The sequence below is a fragment of the Ochotona curzoniae genome, unplaced genomic scaffold (genome assembly GCF_017591425.1).
Source record: "Ochotona curzoniae isolate NIBS_2020 unplaced genomic scaffold, NIBS_Ocur_1.0 contig_2305, whole genome shotgun sequence".
NCBI lineage: Eukaryota > Metazoa > Chordata > Mammalia > Lagomorpha > Ochotonidae > Ochotona > Ochotona curzoniae.
Window position 1 is genome coordinate 209,390 of NW_024465411.1, and position 20,970 is coordinate 230,359.

The 20,970-nt window shown below is 38.0% G+C and overlaps 1 protein-coding gene across 1 annotated transcript in view; it reads right to left on the reverse strand.

Annotated features, from left to right (window-relative positions):
* The window catches only part of LOC121151242 (probable ubiquitin carboxyl-terminal hydrolase FAF-X), a 135,513-nt gene that overhangs the window by 31,229 nt on the left and 83,314 nt on the right, over nt 1–20,970 (reverse strand). Inside the window, 7 exon segments of the mRNA XM_040972517.1 lie at nt 1,677–1,899; nt 2,521–2,667; nt 4,024–4,170; nt 5,741–5,849; nt 17,278–17,447; nt 18,847–18,972; nt 19,936–20,061. Coding sequence (XP_040828451.1) covers nt 1,677–1,899; nt 2,521–2,667; nt 4,024–4,170; nt 5,741–5,849; nt 17,278–17,447; nt 18,847–18,972; nt 19,936–20,061 — 1,048 coding nt within the window.

Genomic DNA, 20,970 nt, shown 5'->3' on the forward strand with positions numbered 1-20,970 from the left:
ATCACAATGTTTAAAAACAATAATTTGTGTTAATTTGAAAGAGCTGCAGACAGTAAGACAGAGATAGAGAGACTGATTTTCCACTGCTGTTCATTTCCCAAGATTTTAATAATGGAGAGTGGGGCTGGACAGAAGCCATGAACCTCTTCTAGGTCTTGCACATAGGTGCTGGGGCCTAGCATATGGGCCATCACCTGTTGCCTACCCAGGCACATTAACAGGGAGGTGGATCACAACTGGAGCAGTCCAGAATTAAATTTGTGAGCAGCTGTACAGGGCAGCCAGAGTCAGATCTTTCATGTAAACAAATTAAAAAGCCGCAGCATTCTGTTTTAATTGCATACATCACTTACGTTCAGATAATAGTTTAGATTCATTAAAACTGATACTATCACATAGATTTGTATTTTTTATTAAAAAGTAACAGAATAGCTGCAGTCTCATCAGGAGGAGTTAGTAAGATTGAGTATTTGCAAACACTGAGAACAAACTAAGTCCATTTTATATCCCTTTCTGCCTAGCACTGAACCAGGAGCAGCACCACACTGACTTTGTATAGATCATATTAAGAAAGAATGTACTAAAATTCAAATCTCAAAGATAATAAATAGGAATAGATAAACTCTGATTACTGACAGATGCATAAATAAATGTAAAATAAAACAAAGTGAAGATACTGTATATTATTATTTGAAAACAACAAAACCAAAATATGAAAAGACACTACAAAATGAAGAGAAATGAATGAGGAAGATCTATATAGAAAAAGGGACCAAGAATATAAAATGAATTTTATTTTTACATTTGGGAAATAAATATGGTACAATGCTTCAACTGGCTAATCCTTTACCTGAAGTGCCAGTGTCCTATATCAATGCTAGTTCATATCCTGGTTGCTCCACTTCCCATCCAGCTCCCTGTTTATGGCCTGGGAAAGCAAGATCCCTGTTCCCACATGGGAGACTTGGAAAGGGCTCCTGGCTCCTGGTAGGCTCAGTTATGGCCATTGTGGCCATTTGGAGACTGAAACAGTAGACGGAGGCTCTTTCTCTGTCTCTCCTTTTCTTCTCTCTGCATAATTTTAGGTGTTCTTAAGATTTATGATAAACGTAGCTATATTTTGTTAGTGCTTATATAATGGAAGAGATTCAATGGTATCATTTTTGTTATGTTACTTACTATTTTCCCACTTCCTTCAGGAACTGAAAATAGTTACTAACCTTGTGGAACTAACGTTGCAATGGAAACGTAAAATATCACAAAGTTTTTTCCTCTTTCACATCCTTATATCTTTAAACAACTATATCTTTTTCAAAACTTAATTTTGAAAATGAAGTAACATGTACACTAGGGACTGAAAATCTTCCCAATAAGCAAATTTAATAAAAATAACTGTGACTTATTTTTTTTGCTGTAAAGGAATTTAAAAATTTCATTATGGAAATAATTATATAAATTAATGTTTTATAAAACATCTGCAGAAGAATTTATTATTTTGCAAAATTTTCTATATTAAGTTTATCTGGCTTATATAATGGACTTAATTATATACTTATTAAAAATGTTATCAGTAATTGCTTAAAATAAAACAAATGGATGGCTTTTAAAATAAACAGAAAAAAAAACCAGAATAAACATAAGGACATCAACCAATATAAACTTTTTAAAATACTTACTAGTTATTGCTGTGTCTAAGTAATACATTTCAGTCAAACAGTCTACTACCTCTTTGAGATTTTTTACACAGCCAACAGCTAATGCTACAAGCAGTTCAAAACCGGCCCTGATAGTAGCTGGTGAACCACAGACTGGAACAGCCTGCTCTGCTGGCAATTCTCCATTTTTTACATATTGCAGGTAAACTTTGGATGCAGGGAAGATGAAATCATCAATTAATTCCTACAGGTTAAGAAAAGTCACTTATTATTAATAAAATGTTTTAGAAAAAGTCTCTTGAAAGAAACACTTGCATAATTTCTTGAGATTACCAAACTTTATATCCCCAAAACAACTTTTGCTTTTCTAACAAAATAAAGCCATAATTAAAAATTACTAGGTATAATTAACAAACCAAACTTTTTGTAGATACTTTAAAAACAGTAAAAAAGAAAGCTGACATAGAATATCCTTAAATCAGATAAAACTGAAAATTAAAATCCATTAGAACTGAACTTTTCTTTCAGTTTTAATATTGTAAAACTGTCAAGAATTTGGCTATGTCAATCTGTAAAGATGATATATTCCCCATTCTGAAATATGATCAAACAAAAATTTAATTTATTAAGACGCAAATCCAAGAAACGCTGCTAACTTATATCCCAAAGAGTTTCATTTGTCTTTTTATAATTACTACAATAAATTTTAACAAGTTAGGCAGATGTTTAAAAATTTTAGTAAACTCCTTCAAGACAAAGGCTTTATAAACACTATCAAAATACTGTCTCAAAAGGTAATACTAAACAACTCAAATACATCTGTAGAATTGTAATAATTAGTTTAACATTAAAATTCAGGACTTACTTTAATAAGATTAGCACCTCCTTTTTTACAACCAATGTAATACTTTTGCTCAGGAGTTTGAAAGGCCATCAACTCTTTTGTGACACCCAAGTGGCCTTCCAAAATTGATTCTTCAATACCTGTTTCACCTGTGTTTTTAACAGCATCCTGCCAATGGAAAAATATTACAGGACTAGCCTATGACATAGGTAAGGACAAATGGAACCACAACATCATACAGTCAGAGGTGATTTTAGCCATGATTTTGCGAAATTTTCCCATTTAGGTCAGAACTCTTAAGACAGACAATTTGACAATTTTTTCTTCAAGAAATAGAAACCTTCTTGGGCTTTTTATATGTGGATTAAGGGAAATTACTATAACATCGATGGATGTTGCTCATTCACTGTAGCTCTTCAGAAAAAGAGACTGTGTTTCTAAATATCAAATGCCAGGGCTCAGAATACTTGCATTGTGGTTAAGACTGGTTGGGTTGTACACATACAGTAACTAGAGTGCTTAGATTTGGGTCTTGGATCTGTTCTTGATTCTAGATTCCTACTCAGGTACACAACTGGGAAGTAGCATGTAAGGTTCCAGCAGATGAAACCTTTTTATTTATGGGAAGACCCAGATTGAGCTTCTGACTACAAGATTAATTATGCCCAGTCCCAACCACTGTAGATGTTCGGTTAGTTAAAGAACAAAAGGGAATTCTTTGATTTCAATGAATGAATTAATCCTATTTATTCCCCAGGCAGATTTCAAAAAATACTAATAGAATCAAAGGCCAAAGCTATAAAATCTAGAAACACACTCTCTTGGAAATGCTAATCTATAATATTCTGAGTAAATGTACCAAAAATAGTTCCAAAATAACAAAAATATGAGTATCAAACTTCAAGGCATTCAAACAGGACTGGTTGTGCATTCCTTCTATGAATCAGTGGTGAATTATTTGAAAGCTACAAATTCATCAAGAAAGGAATGCACCTGTTTATTAGAGTCAGGTCTGTCGCTGTCCTACAGTGATGGACTTGGTATACACAGAGCTGATAATAACACGTGTGGACTACTGACTGATGATCAATAGCCAAAATTTGTTAGGGGCATCAGACTATACACTGAGGGTCATGTAAAATTAGGGTGGAGGTATTGAGCTCATCAACAAACCCATCAACTGTTTCTATATTTATGTTTGGAAGTCCTTTTGTCTTGTATATTCCAGCAAGTGTTCTCACACACATACTGTCCACTCAACTGTTCTTATACAAATGATACCCTATCAGGTATACAAAAGGTAACCATGTGGTTGTTCTCATGCAAAGTATATTCAATCAGTCACACAAAAGGCACCCATCCAGTTGTTTATCATACAAATATTGTCCAACCAACTGTAATCCTGTGCTCGTTGACCTTCTAGGGTTACAAGGTCCTCCCTACACAGTTCTTTAAAACCCACCCTTTAAAATGAGAAAGTTCACCCAGAATTAATACAACAAAACTGAATATTATACAAAATACCTTAATTCTTTTGAGCCAATCAATTTCATTGTTAAGAAGAACGTCAGCATCAGGTACATTTACATTACTGTTGTAAGCATAATTAAGGAGCTGACATAGAAGTGTGAAATATTCACCAGAATGTTTTCCCCTCTCTCTTGCTGTGCTCTGAAATAATACAGTAAAACAATGTTTACACTCAGAATGCGTACCAGAGAATTGAAACTATGATAATGCTTTATATGACTTAAATAAACAATGAACTTCATACTGTTTTCTATTTTTCCAGAGACAATAGTCATGTCTTTAATAATCCTACAAGTAAAAGCCAGTCTACAAATACTTTGTGGTATTTTATTAAATCACAACAAATCAGACCCAGTGCCGTGGCCTAGCAGCTAAAATCCTTGCCGTGAATGCGCCGGGATCCCATATGGTTGCTGGTTCTAATCCTTGCAGCTCAGCTTCCCACCCAGCTCCCTGCTTGTGGCCTGGGAAAGCAGTCGAAGACAGCCCAAAGTCTTGGGACCCTGCACCCGCGTGGGAGACTTGGAAGAGCTTTTGGCTCCTGGCTTCAAATTGGTTCAGCACTGGCCATTGCGGTCACTTGGGGAGTGAATCACTGGACAAAGATCTTCCTCTCTGTCTCTCCTCACGATCGGTCATCAGAACCAGAAGATCAATAAACTTCCGGCGGGAAAATGGGAGAGGAACCTTCTCCAATCCTTACCTAGTTTCAGCTCTGAGCCTCCACCCTCTATAATGACTAACAATGTTCCTTCTAAACCCCCTAACCCCCTTCACACACACACACACACACACACACACACACACACACACACACACACACACACACACACACACAAACACTCATATACACACACTAATAGGATGAGATAAGCAAAGAACAGTAAAGAAAGATAGGTCATCAAGGACTCATACATGTCCTATTAGATGGAACACAAAGAACAAGTACCCATCAGCAAGGTATGAGAGATTTCTCTGCAACACCCCCCAAACTCATTGCACATCTCAAATGATGAGGTGTCATTGAAATAGTTGCAGGAGGTAGTCAAGAACTTACATGTAATTTTAACATATTGTCTACTCAATACCATATCAGATATCACATGTTTGTTTTGATTTAACCTGTAATTTATGCTTAGTTGTTTGTTACTTTTTGAACCTGTCATTGATACTGTCTCAACCCAGATGTTTTGAAGAATTGAACTTGCATTTTTTTTTAACAGGTTGTTCACTCAATACTATGTCAATTAATTCCATAAAGTTGTATATTGATGCTGATGTTTTGTTGGGGATTTTAACTGACCGGAACTTTACTCTGTTAGCCCTACCTTCAGACCAGAGAAGGTCTCCCGAAGAGGCCACTGAACTTATCTGGACAATAAGATGCTGGACTTTATGCTAGGCATGTGTTTGCAAGGAATGAATCTCAACTGAACTTGAACTATGGTTATGCAGCAAGGTGGAGGAATCCACTATGGGGGGAGGGGTATGGGAGGGGTGGGGGGAATCCCCAGTGCCTATAAAACTGTACCACATAATACAATGTTAATAACAAATAAATAAAAAAAATTAAAAAAAAGAAAAATCACAACAATTCAAAGTTAAATAAAAGCTAAATTCTTAATTTTCTGAAGGCTGCTTCGTTTTAACAATAACTCACATTTATAGGTTCATCTGAAAATTTTTTACCCCAAAATGGTAAAGAGCTTACCCCCAAAATGGTAAAGAGTAGAGTAATGAAGAAAACAAGAGGCCGATGTCCCATGCAACATCTGGTACACATTAAAAAAAATTGCTCTTGTGCTAACTGGCGAATGGTTCTGGAGAAAAAAAATATGTTTACTTTGTTACATTCACAAACAAAATAAAATATCAATGATGTTCTAACAGAATCTATGAATTAGTAATGACAATATTAGCAGTTAGTTAACAACCAAGAATATCTGAACAATATGGTAGTTGCCAGGGAATTAAAACCTTAAATTGTCAAGCAAACATTTGGAAACATATTACTAACAGTATTCTTAAAGTTTCTTAATGCATCGTTTTTTTGAATTTTAACTGTAGTGCAAGTAATCGGGAAAGCTTGATTACATCAATGGTAAAGAAACATATGCCTCTTTGTTTCTGAATTGATGCTTACATTTCTATTTGGAAATCTGCAAATGCATTTCTACTAAGTACTGTATGAAATTTTCCACTCTCCTGAACTGTTTTCAATGAACCATGCTTTGGTTCAAAGGGATTATGAAAACTATAACAGCTTGATAACTCATGTTTAAAAACAGTTCTTGAAATGTGGTTGCTAGGGCCAACTGTATCTGAGTCACTCAGGAAGGCCTAAAAACAAATTCTTGGCACTCTGAATCATTCATTCAATCAACTGGCATTGTACAGGGTGGTTAAGACACTTATGAAGATTGTTCACATTCTATTCCCCAGTGCTGCTTTGAGTACACAAACTCTGCTTCCAAATTGGGTATCTGCTAATGAATCTTGAGAGATAATCGCCAAGTACTAGGGTCCTTTGCCACCAATGTGGGAGATTTGACTGGAGTTATTGGCTTCTATTTTGCTTTGGCCTACCACACCAGTTGCTGGGTGCAATTTGAAGAGTAAATGATCAGATGAAAATTAGTCAAGCTCACAACAACTTTCATATATACCATCAAAAAAAAAAAAGATAATTATTGAGACTAAAATTAACAGACTAATGTCCTACCCTGGAAGTGCCAGCATCTCTTAAAGTCACCAGTTCATGTCCCACCTGCTCCACTTCCTACTCAGCTCCCTACTTGTGGCCTGGGAAAGCAATAGAAAATGGCCCAAGCCACTGGCACCCTGCTTCCATGTGGGAATATAAGAAGCTCCTGTCTACTGCTTTTGGATTGGCTCAGTTCCAGCTCTTTACCCATCTGGGGAGTCAAACAGTAGATGGAATATCTTTCTGTGCTTTCTTCAGCCTGTAAATCTACCTTTCTAATAAAAATAAAATAAAAAAAAACCTTAAAAGAACACATTAGTTTGCTTTATTTGCTTTAATCAGATTTAGAAAATTACTTGCTTGAAAATAGTGACAGAGTTAGGTAGTAGCCTTATGGCTAAAATCTTCACCTTGCACACACCCGGTATCCACTAACGGCCCTGGTTTGTATCCCGTCAGCTCCACTTCCCATCCAGCTTCCTGCTTGTGGTCTGGGAAAGCAGTCGAGGATGGCCGAAAGTCTTGGGACCCTGCACCCGCGTGGGAGACCCAGAAGAGGCTCCTGGGTCCTTGTTTTGGACTGGCGCAGCACCATTGCAGCTATTTGGGGAGTGGATGGAAGATCTTTTTCTCTGTCTCTCCTTCACTCTGTAAATTTGACTTTGTAATAAAAATAAATAGATAAGGAAAGGAAGTAAAGGAAAGAAAGAAAAAGAAAGAAAGAAAGAAAGAAAGAAAGAAAGAAAGAAAGAAAGAAAGAAAGAAAGAAAGAAAGAAAGAAAGGAAGAAAGGAAGAAAGAAAGAAAGAAAGAGAGAAAGAAAGAGAAAAAGAAAGAGAAAAAGGAAGGAAGGAAGGAAGGAAGGAAGGAAGGAAGGAAGGAAGGAAGCAAGGAAAGAAGGAAGGAAGGGAGGGAGGGAGAAAGATAGATAGATAGATAGATAGAGGGACAAGGAGTCAAAGGAGGAGCCAATGTTGCTCCACCAATTGGCTTATTCCCAATACCACAATGAAAAGAGTGTAAGAACAAATAAAACCAGGATCCTGAAACTCAACCTGAGTTTCCCTAGTTGTTGCCAGAGTCTAAGTAAGCCATCACACTGCGCTTCAAATTTGTCTTAAAGGGAAGCTTAGAAACAGGAGACAAGAGCTGTATATCAAGGTTAGGTAATTTGTTGTGGAACAAAGGGTGTCCTAACTATCAAAATGTCTGTCCCAATTTTTGAAAATAGGCTCCATATAAAACTTTCACATGCACCTGAATTCTGAAATTACAAAGAACAAGACTCTAGACCAATCAGTTCCAAATTCCTGTCCTATCAGAGAAATATCAAAAACCAGTCCTAAGCTGCCAGTGTTCCTAGAAATAAATGGTTTACATGAACCCAAACATTATCAATTAAGAAACGGAACATTTCATGAAAGCAGCCTGATGGTGTAGCATGCTAACACTTCAAGTGTAAACACTGCATCCCAGAAGAGTGCCAGTGCATGTCCTGGCTACTTCACTTCCAATCTACCTCCCTGCTTGTAACCTGGGATGTTGGCAACTCTCAGAGCTGAGTGGAAGGACTAGGGTTACAAAACAGACAACACACAGTGGGTCATTCTTGTAAAGAGAATGCCATTTATTCAAAGTCAAGCCTCGTCTTTTATAGTCTGCCTGGCTCCTCCCACTATTTTCCCAATGCTCAAGCATGCCTAAACTCCCCTGAGGGCATCTTAAAAAGGGAAAGCAGAGAAGAGCGAACTTGCAGTCAAGCCAGGGGCTAAAAGATTGCCCATCCTGTTACACCTTGAGAAACAAGCTAAGCTGTGGAGTTAACCCTTGGGAGACCAGGGCCTGCACTGAGATAGCTTGGTAGAGAATGGATCAAAGCCTTGAGACCCTGCACCTGAAAGGGGGAGACCTGAAAGAGATTCTTGGCCTCAGATGTGCTCAGCTGCGGCTGTTGTGGCCATTTTGCGAGTGTACCAGCAGACAGAAGTCCCTTCTGTCTCTCCTTCTCTGTGAAATCTGCCTTACAAATAAAAATAAATTTCAAAGAACCTGAGAAAATCATGTAACCACCTCTTTAATAACAGGTATTATCATACCAGTATGTCCAGGTACTATCGGAACACTGCTGAAAAACAGATGTATCTCTTTATTGCTTAACACAGCAGTTAATAATGATGGAAACTTCTGAGATTTGGTGAAATAATTTAAGTTACTGGACAAAGACAATAGATAGTCAAGAAAAGCAACTGAGGATAGCCCAAAGCCTTGGGATCTTGTACCACCACCACAGCAGATCTGGAAGAAACTCCTGGCTTTGGATCTGCTCAGCTCACGTGGGCAGTGAACCAGTGGTTGGAAGATCTTCTGTCTCTTATCTTAAATCTTCCTTACCAAAAAAAAAAAAAAGTGTTTAAAGCAGTTTTTTTTTTTTTTAAGATGAAAACTTCCCTGCTGTGAGGAAGAGTCAGTATATACAAAAGCAAACAAGAACAGTAAGGAATTTAGTAAATCATATCCCTGGGGCCAGCATAGTAGCACAGTGAGTGAAGCTTCTGTCTGTGATGCCAGCAACCCATACCACATCTATTCAAGATCTAATTCTCTACTTCAGATCCAGCTCCCTAGTAATCTAGCTCAGAAAGCAGAAGGTGGCTGGCCTAAGTGACTGTTAGCTTCAGCCAGGCACATCCAGTTGTCGTGACCATATGGGCAAAGCACCAACAGAATTTAAATTTCCACCTTTCTCTCTCCTTCTTTCCTTTCAAATAAAAAGTTAAATTTAAATATATAAAAATAATTTCATCCCCAATCAAAACATTAGCGGAATTCAAGTTATATCGTCGATAATTATGAACATACCCCATAAAACAACAATTTTCTTTTAACCTTCTTGTTAAATAAAAAATTAAAACATTTAAAAATATTATTTTGCTCAATCAAAACATTAGTGAAATTCAAGTTATATCATCAACAATCATGAACATATTCCATAAAAGGAAGGAAATCTCATATCAAGAGTAAATACAGTGTATTTTAAAGTTTTTAAAGGAACAGTTTTTCCCCCTTAAGGCAATATGAATTTTAGTTAAATAAATGTTTCATTCACTGATACAGATGACAAATTAGCATGCACTTATAAAATATACAATTTCATCCTCTCTGTAGCCCTTTGGAGTATTATTATTTTATTTTTCATAATATAGTTCTTTATGAAAAAGGAATTTTCCTTTAACTCGCACCCCCCCTTGTCCCTCTGCAACTGACTTCCCCCATATCAATGTGAGTATTACACACTCCAGTGCCTTTCGAAAACTTTTAGGCTGGATCTAATCCTCAGCTAGTCTGTCAGTGTGCTTGGAGCAGTGAAGCACACTTGCTACAGGAAAACAGCACTATTGAGAATGGCCATAGTTTGAAGTGAAACCATATCCAAGGGAACCCATATTCTACTCCAATATCCAAGGGAACCCATACTCCACTCTAATATCTATTACTTCACTTTTGGAAGTCAACACAAACATCAGACACCGCATATATAATTTTTTAAACAATTTAAAAATTCCACTTCAAAGTAGACATGGGTTAAAAACAGAGAAACATCTTCCATCTAACGGTTCACTCCCCATATGGCCACAATGATCAATGATAAAAGCTGTGCCAGTCTAAAATCAGAAACCAGGAGACTTTTTTAGATCTCCCACGCGGGTGCAGGGTACCAAGGTCCTTGGTCGTCCTTCACTGCTTTCCCAGGACACAGGCAAGGAGCTGGAAAGTACAGAATCTGGGACATGAAGTGATACCCATATGAGATCATGGCACTAGCAGCCAGCGGATTCCTGGATAGGAAGTACAGCAATTGCAACTAAAACTGACCATTTTGGCTGCCAGAACTATAGGCTGATAATTAGCCTGTCACCTCACTGCTCTGGCACTATAAGCCCCATCTTTTATACATGTTGTGGTAGCTCTGTGAATGCTGGTCCTGTCAGTTTCCGTCTGTGGGATTTGGCAACAGCATGAGATTTGCAGTAATTTTTGAATTCAAACCAGAACCAGCATCTTGTGTTCCAGGTGCACAGTATAGTCTTTCAGTAACAGTCAGAAGCTTAACACTGTTAGTTATATGCACCATGGTATTGTAAATACAGACAAAGGTAGATCTGCTGTTTTTCAAAGGTCTCTTGGCTAGACACCAGACTCTAATAGCCCTTTAGGTTGAAAAGTACATTCTGTGTTTTGTTTAGAGATTAATTTATCAATGCCATGAATCCTTTCTTTACCCAGATCCTGACAGAATTTCTCCTCCAAAGGCCTTCTTACCTCACCAAATTTAACTCCTTGTCCCATTAGCTGGATTTCTCTAAATATCTGGTTAGTTTTGAGTCATAGCTTACATAATGTTTCTACACTTAGGTAGACCACAGATAGGACCTGAACTCATGCAGACAAGTTCTCAAGCATGTTTTCTGGTATTCCCTTTCTTCCTTCTTAGTGCTCTCTCTTTTGGGAGAGTCCTTCTGATAGTACCTTCCCAAGTATCCTGTATCTCATTGTAAACTTTGAGGGAGGATTTTTATCCCATCATCATGTTTCTTTATCCTTTATTATTAAAAAAGTGTAGAGCTAGTTATTTTCTTTAATGAGAGCAGCGATGATACATGTATTTTACATATATATATATATATAATTGACGAGGCAGAGTATAATTAATAAAAGTTGTTTACCTATTTCTTTATTGGATTAAAAAATCACTTCAATGTTTTCAAAATTCAAAATTAAATAACTACAGGTTAAAATTCAGTACATTTTTTGAAAATATACTTTTTTTCTTAATTAAAGGTATTCAAGCTATGTGAGATGAGACTAGAATAAAGTTTAAGTGAGCTCTGAAAAAGACAGATAGTAGGGCACAGCATGACGCTCAGTGGCAAAATCCTTGCCTTGCATTAACCAGGATCCCATATGAGTGCTGGTTTGTATCCCAGCTGTTCCACTTCCCAACCAGTTCCTTGCTTGTGGCCTGGGATGGCCCAAAGTCTTGGGACCCTGTACCCTCATTTGAGAACTAGAAGAAGCTCCCGACTCCCAGCTTTGAATCAGCTCAGCTTCAACTGTTGTGGCCGTTAGCAGAGTGAGCCACAGATGGAAGATCTTTCTCTCTACCTTTCTAATATAAATGAAATCAATTAAAAAAAAAAAGACACTATGTAAGATACGTTATTTTCTACATCCTTGTTAAGTGATGTATTTACCTGTACTATGATAGGCCTATGTTGGAATCAGATGCTAATCTTCTCAGTTAAGGTTTTTATGCATCTTGTAAATGCAGGTAACAAGGCTTAATGCATTTCAGGGAGTTTTCATGTTGCTCTGTTACCTTAATTGAGTATAACTGCTTTAAATATTTATGTTAAAGGATCTTTTTAACTGATTACATCTACACTATATAGATGTAGTATTTACGTTAAAGGAGCTTTAGTTAAAATGCTCAGATACAATTTTTACTCTGAAAAACGTTTAAACTTTAGAAAAAAAATTTTTTTTTACATCTAAAACTGTAAAAGTGAATCTTTGAAACTGAGGCTTCCAGCTGGATCCTCTGGATCCTTGGAACTCTACAGATAAGACTCAGTTGATCTGGATCTAGGAGTTTCCTCTGGATTTTCCCATAGATGCGGGGTCTTCCCCTAGCCACAAGCAGGGAGCTAAATGGGAAGTGGAGTTGCCACAACACAAACTGCTCTCCATATGCAATCCTAACACTTGGCCAGGCGAGGATTTAACTTAAACTCATCGCACCAGGTATGTGGCTAATAATTATTTCAGATGTTCTATATCACCACCATAATTACTAACAATTAAACACACATACAATCAGAGAAACAGGTATTTAGCCTTAGGTTAAAATGCCTCTGTCGGGTATCAGGAGGAACATTTCATGCCCGGTTTCCTGATGCCAGCCACCGCATGCACATGGTGAGCTGTTTCAGGGCTACATGGGTTCCAGGAGCTGTTCCTATTGGGGTGAGTACACTGACCCAGGGGGGAAGTCTCCGGGAGGTGGTGGTCCCGGGATGACCCACTGCTCTCATTGGGCAGTGAAAGGGACTGGGGAGGGGGCCTGGGGGTTTAAACTTCCAGTAGCCTTCTGGAGCGGGTGGGTCTCAAGACAGGGCATCTCATGCCTGGATCCCACACAACAGCCACCATGTGCAAGAGGTGAGTTGTCCCCAAGCGGCCAGTGCGCCATTTGGTGCCAGGCTCTGCCTGGGGGGTCCCTCAGCCAGGAGCTCTGGGGTTTTGGTTCTCTGAATCACTACTTAAGTAGCTCCAGGTCAAACCCACTGTGCTTCTGGTATGTGAGTCAATATTAAAGATTCCCATAACAGTAACTCTTCCTTTGAAGAATTTGTAATCACTGAATAATGCTGACCACTGAATACCAGTCCATGCAAAAGCTAAGGCTCAGGGCTTGTCCAGCAGGATATCTATTACTTGACATGATGATGGATAAGCTGACGGGTCACATTAGGCAGGGCCATGACAGTAACTAGCACAAGGGAACCATATCCGGGAGTAGATTCTATGAGAGATGTGTGGGCCACATCCTGTGGAAATTCTAGCCCCACTGGTTATCTCAAGAGTTGGGGTGGTGATGGACTAAGCTAGGTGTGACCAACGAGCCTGCCATGAATCACAAGTAAAGGAATCCCCAACAGTCTGGACTGGTCAGGGCACCAGCACCTGAATGTGTATCCTGTTTAGGGTGTGGGGAGGGCTGGGCTGCAACGTTCACCAGCTCATACAATTCCAAATGGAAGGCAAGATTATGCCAGGCACTGGCCTAAAACCCACTGGCATGTATGGGAAATGGGTTGGGGAGTTGGTCAAGAGGGGAAAGTTAGGAAACTCCCCTGGCAAGTCATAGCTCCCGCTGGTGAGTATGTACACCAGACCTGGTGGGCAGACAAGCTGGGCTAAGTAGCTCCAACACTGGCTAATGTGTGAATTGGCAATGGACCACGATGTACTGGGCAGGACGGGGCTAGCCTTGACATACAAGCGAAACTAAAGAACCAGGATGGAGCACAGGTCATGCCAAGCTAGGCTCTTGCACCTACTGGTCTGCGTGAGCCAGGGACGCTAAGCCACAGTGTCTAAGGCAGAAGCCAGGAGAGGTGAGGGGCTGTGACAAGCTGAGTCAGAGCAACCACTGGCATACGCATGATCTATGGCTGGGAAGAGGCCCAATGAGGAGCTAAGGGGACAACCCTAGCTGGGTTGAGGTTCCACCAAAGGGCGTGTGGCCTGAAATGGGGGCTGCATTCTGAACAGGAAATGGCTGTAGTCTCCCATGGCACAAGTGTGGACTGGGATTGGATGCACCGAACCGGGTCAGACTCCAACACCCTCTGGTGTCCTGGGGGACCGGGATAGATGTGGAATGGACCAGGCAAGGTGTCAACCCCTGCTGAGCCATGCGTGAGCCGTACGTGGGTATGGACAAGCCGTGGCTGGGCTGAAACATCCAACAGCAAGAACCAGTTTGGGTTGAAGGCCAGTCAGGAAAAGCCACAGTTCCTGCTATGACAGGAGGTGGACTGAGTAGGGCTGGCTCATGGACCCCCTGGTATGCCCGAAATCTGGCATTGGGAGAGGTTCTGATGGAGGATCCTGGGCAACTCCTCTGGCAGGACACAGACCCTGCAGGTGAGTGCAAAAAGCCTGATAGGAAACAGCCCAGAACAGGCCATGGGAAGTTACCCACTGGCATACATTTGGCATGGGCTGGGGGCAGACCAGGCTGAATCAGCTCACATCATCCACTGGCAAATCCGAGCACCAGAACAGAGTGTGGGTCGAGCCAGGTTCAGTTGCGACAAAAACCAGTGCACAATAAGGAATGCCAAGGTGAGGTTGCCTGTACTGGATATGACCATAGCGCCCAACCAGCAAGCATCAGAACCAGGAAGGGAGGGGGCGGAGCCGGCAGAGGAATAAGGGATGGTCCCCTTGCTGGAGAGTGTGAGCTGGGATGGGGACAGACCAGACAAAACAAGGCTACAACACGTGTGTGCCTCATATGGACTAGATCAGGGAAAAGCCAGGCTAGGCTGATTATTCCTCCTGGTGCAAACAAAATTAGAGTGGGTGAGGGTTGTTGGGATTTAGGCACGGCATCAGCTGGCAGAAGCTGGCACTGGGACCTAATTCTGTCAAGTCAAACCACAGAACTACCTGGAGAGAGCACAAGCCTGGAGTGAGAGGCCTGGGAGGGAAACAGTGGGTTCCTCCCTCCTGGATTACCACTTGCACGGGAGGGCACGAAAAGTAGGACAGGGGCTCGGGTGGCTAGACAGAGAGGCACTCAACAACATCTGTGAGGGCTGGATAGTTGAGCCTGGTTAGATGGAACTAGGCTTAAGTACCCATTGACATGTATGGGAGCCAAATGGATGTGGGACAGACTGGACTCGTCTGCTGCACATATGGCTAACCAGGGTAGGGGGCGGGCCTACTGGGGGGTTACCGTGGGTTGCTCCAACTAGGCTGCAGCCCCTACTGGCTTATGTGAGGGCCGAGTGTGTGCTGGGCAGAACCAGGCTGGACTGCAACCCCCATTGGCTCCAGTGAAGTCGGGGCTGCTAACAGAACCAGCCTAGTGATTGCAACCACCAGCTGATCAGGACGATGGACTGTGCCAGGCCCTGTACTTGCCAACACATATGAGAATCCAATCTGGGGACACCTCAGACAAAGTTTCTTTGGGGATCGAAATGCCAGACTCATAGCCCTAACCAAGAAAAGACAGAAGACAGAAAAGGTCCATCAACTACCTCAGCTATATGTTGGCAACAAAATACTAGACAAATGGAGACTATGATGGATTAAGTCATTGAGTGGATTCTTCAAAGACCTCATCGTGCTTGGAGTGGCAAGATTGGCAGCGATTCATAACTGATCAACTATCAAAACCATGTGAGCAAGAACCTCGGAGCATGCCCTGATCCAGGACCTGGTGTGGGTGGGAGACTGGGTGGGGCTTCTCCCTCAATATCCCCTTTACCTCACATACATGAAGGAAACAATATGGAAATAATAATCTTACCAACTTTCCTATAGCCCTTGAACCTTTTTACCCTAATTAACTATGTAAAGATTGTCAAGAATATAACAAGAAATGAAAAAAAAAAATGCCTGTATCCCACATTTGCAATTTGTGGCTCCAGTACTAGTTCCAGGTTCCTGCTGATGTGTACACTAGGAGCTTATTTGTCAAGCTCTAAGTAACTGGGTCTTTTACTTTCTTGTAGTATATTGGATTGTATCCATACTCCTGCCTAATCCTTCAAGTTGTGATCTTTTGGAGAATGAACCTTTCGATAGAATATTTGTGTCTCGTGTTTTTCTCTGTCTTTTAAATGAACTAAAAAAAAAAAAGCACAAGAAATTATCTCATATTCTTTAGGATAAATTATCAAAACAAATAACAAAAAGTGTTAAGAATATTTAGAAAAGTTGAGCTTATGCCCACTATTGGTAAAACAAACAAACAAACTAACTAAAAATAAATAAAACTCTCTTGTTTGATTCAGTGTATCTATTTCTTTTATTTTTAAAGATTTATTTTATTTTTTTCGCTAAGTCAGCTATACAGAGAGGAGAGACAGAGAGAAAGATCTTTCATCCATTGATTTATTCCCCAAGCAGCCGCAATGGTCAGAGCTGAGCCAATCCGAAGCTAAGAGCCCAGAGCCCCTTTGGGTCCCCCAAAGCTTTGGGCTAGTCCTTGATTGCTTTCCCAGGACACAAGCACGCAGCTGGATGGGAAGTGGAGCAGCAAGATTAGAACCAGCGTCCACATGGGATCCTGGGCATGCAAGGTGAGGATGTTAGCCACTAGGTTACCATGATAGGCCCCAGAATATCTATTTCTAAGTGTATACACAAAATAATTAAACTAGGAATCAGAAATGTATGTTTTAGTAATGTTCACACCAACAAGATTCTTAATAGCAAACATGTAGAAGTAATTCAAGCAGTTATCAACAGATTATGTAACAAAAGAAAATAAATACAATTGTAAGACAGTCACTCTTAAAAATCAATCATTTTGTGACACTGTAAATATAGCTAAACCACTAAGCATTATACTAATCTACAACAAACCAAACACAAAAAAACAAATTTGCACTATTTCATTTATATATAGTACTTAAAATAAGAAACTTCACAGTTACATAATGGTCACCAGGGCTTGAAAAGTGAGGAGAAACACGTTAACTAAAATTGTGAGCAATATGAAGCAATCATGATAGCACAATATTGGAAATGCACTTATGCTACTAAATTGTTAACTTAAAAAAAACATTAAATGACTAATTTTTTGTGGATGCAGTTATGTGTTTTACCACAGCAACAAAAGTAAGAAAAATATCAAATCTGCATTTTGGCAAAGACCAAAATAAATTTACATTAAATAGAACACATGAAATAAAAAATATCCTGAAATATCCAAGTATTGCATATATAAAAATTACTCACTTGCTGGAACAGTGCAATAGCAAGTCAATGACAAAGGTTTTCCAGCCCCTTTCTTTACTAAATGCATCTAACGCTGTTGGAATTAAAGCAAAACACAATGTCATCACTTCCAAGGCTTCACAGCAAATCTGTTCATCCTCTCTCTTCAGCTTATGGTGTGCAATAAGGTTCTGTAAAAATTATAATAAGATGTAAATTAACCATAGATAAATCATGAAAAATGTTAATTTTCCAGTTAAGTTTTAAAAATAGCTGCTCTCATATGGCCTCAGATATTTCAAATTACTGCTGTGTAAGGCCTTTACATTACATACAGTTGAGACTAAAAGAGTATACTAGACAAAAATCCAGTATCCTTCATTTTCTTAGTTTTCTGGATATGAATGAAGATGATGGCAACCAAAAGTTTTGTGAAACAGTATGTACAGTTTGCTAACTTTTTTCATGTGGACATTTTGAAATCCATGCAATTTTTCTTAAATAAAAAGTTCATTTTACTTACTTAAAAGTCAGAAAGAAATACCCACAACAGCTGCAGATGGCTCATGACAAAGCTGGGAGCTACTACTACTTTCCAGGATGTGCAGGCTATGGCTAAAATTTATGACTTAAGAACTGTAACATTAACCGTACTGACTCAATTCCATTGTTTTTCATAATATGCAGGTTTCATAAATTTTTACTTGATTTTTATCTAAGTCAAGTCAGGGTTAGGAAAGAGGAATGATGGGAACAGAGACATAGGGACATAAACAAGAGAAAGAGAGAAATATATTCCATCTGATTCATTTTGTGAACTGATTTCAAAATTTGTTCTACCCAAAAAATCTTTTCTAATTCCATCATCAACAAGCCTTTTTTTTGTAACATACTTGGCTATTTTTTCAGTTTCTCTCTCCAAAGAATTACGATTATAGGCAACCTATCTAGAACACCATTACATTTATTTATTTAAAAAATTTTTCATTGTCATTTTTTTCTATACCATTACATTTAAAAGGTAACCTCCTCACACCAATGTTTATGAAGGATTTACAATCTGATCTGCTCAAAGAGATTACTTAGAACAATTAAGACCCTCTTCATATCAAAATGTAAACAATACATATAACACAGAACTTCAAAACATTTATGACAAATAAGTTAAAGATATTTACTTCATATAAACATTTAAAATTCATGTAGAGAAGAAGTATGCCCTCGAAAGATAAGCAATCTCAAATTTCTACCTATATGAAGAAGCTATTAATGGCAGGTAAATCATAAAGAATCTAAAAGTCAAACAATTTTATTTCTTAAATTAACTTGCTTGGTGTAATATCTGTATAGTGAATGCTCTTTCTACAGTAAATGCAGTGACTTGAAAACAGATATTTGGAAAAATTAATATGTCACTTAAGAAAAAAGAAGACTCACACTTCAGGATCATGAAACATGTATTTCAACAAAAGCAGGTTTCAATTTTATCTAAGGTGGTCTTGACCATATGGCAAACATAATCAAAATATAGTCATATCCAGAATTAGGCAATACTTGTTTAAAAGAAATATATTTTATCATAATTCTTACCATCTGATAATTATTAGTGATTTCTTCATTTGGGCTAAATACTAGCTCTAATGCCCCACATCCTGAAGCCCAGGTAATTTTCTTTATGGCTCTAATTACACAAATATCAGGCATGTATCCTGAGGCCTGCAAAAAAAAAAGTTTGTTAAGAGCGGTAAAAAAGAGTGAAGTGAAATACAAAAACAAAACATGGAAGAAATGGCTGTGACTGTGACTATACAAAAAATGTACGAACAGCCTTTGGTCCCATAATATTTTGCATTTTAACATTAAGTCATATATAAATTGCTAAAGGTAAGAACAGTCAGTAGCATAAACTGAACATGTATATATGAAAACATTTTGGGCTGATAGAAATCTTTATTTGGCAGTCTAACATCCACCAAAATTTAATATAACTTATACAAACTAGAATTTAAAGTTTGTTAAATAATTTGTTAAGTAATGTCTAAATAAGTAATTGCAACAATTAGATATAATTATATCATACATAAATATATGTTTATATGTATTTACATAAACTACATGTAAATCATGAAATTAAAGTTGTTGAAGTATACTTATAAGTAATGCCTAAGTAGTAATTGCAACTAAATAAAACATAATTGAGGTATATATTTATAAATAATACATATTTATAATTTATTACAGACACTAGACAAAAATCATATAATTAATAACACAAACTATAAGCATAATGTATACCACCAAAGCATTAATATAAGTACCTGAATTACCACACGTCACAAAAGTGTATCACATACCAACTTATTAATTCTATTTTACATAATTATATCAAGTCATGCATTACATTTAACATAAAATCATATATTAATTTGTTGTCAACATAGATTCATATATAAATATACCAACATTTATCAATGACAAACATGGTAATTTGTAGCAATGTTTTATATACTGAGTTACTAGGTGTATATTATAATATTTTTACATTTAAATATAATCATAAACGAGCAAAGATTTCTTTGAATCACAAAATATTTTGCTTGCCTCAAATTAAGGTGTATTTATTGTTGGCCAATTAGAAATGATCCAGAATACTAGTGTGCTTTAAAAGATTTAACTAACCTCATAAGATATTTGCTGAGCAAGACGTACTGATACATTTCTGAGCATGCTATCAGCAGAAGGATTAGGAATGATCTGAAGGGCACTATGCAGCACCACTGCCTGACCATGAGTAACTTGATTAATCTGAAACAAATTGATAATTATATTTCAAACAAAATATTTTTTGTAACTAAATTTCAACAAAGTGCACATAGAAACTATATTTCAGAAACTATTGCTTTCTTAAGCTATTTATGTTTTAAAAACTAAGGTAGTCTTCATAAAAAAGCAGTTCAGACTGTTAACACTAGGCGTTTTAATTGTATTTCAGAAGCAAAATACCTCTGCAAACTATCATTTTCAGATGATTTCTGCATTACTTCTAAGCCTGTGTTTACTGTTCCCAATTGGGGACAATTCACACAACTTTGGAGAAACTTTCTACATGTCTTGTGCACAGCCCTTCCTTTAAAAAATATTTACCTACCATGATACAATAAAGAAAATGCAGATAACAGATAAACAGGCTTTCAATTTTTTCTCTTAAACCTATATTCATGACTTAATTTTTGCTTTCTTGTTTAGTCTTAAAAATGTTCCTTGTTTCATTCAAGGCTACCTTTGTGCCTTGTAAGCTCCAAAATATGCTTAGGTGTTTTACAACCTAGGTCACTCATTATCCCATCTACATCTTTTTTAGTGAACCTTTTACAAGTATTCTAATAGTGATTTAAGGAGTGAACAAAATGGGAGGGGGGCGGATTTATGGCAACCATCAACTGTGAAAACCCAAAGTCAATACATGTCTACTTTTTCAACCTCCTTTCCTGATCTCAAAGAGGTTAAACATTTTATCTTTTACGTTATCATAAACATTTATCAATCACATTAATTATTTTACACCTTCAATATGTATTTGAGGATGTATTTACTAAAACTACATATCACCTCATATAGGGGGCCATGGTGGCAACAGTATGAAGCTTACCATTTAAGGTAAATATTTTAGCATACTTATATTTTCATAGTTATTTCATAGTTCAAGTTATTTTG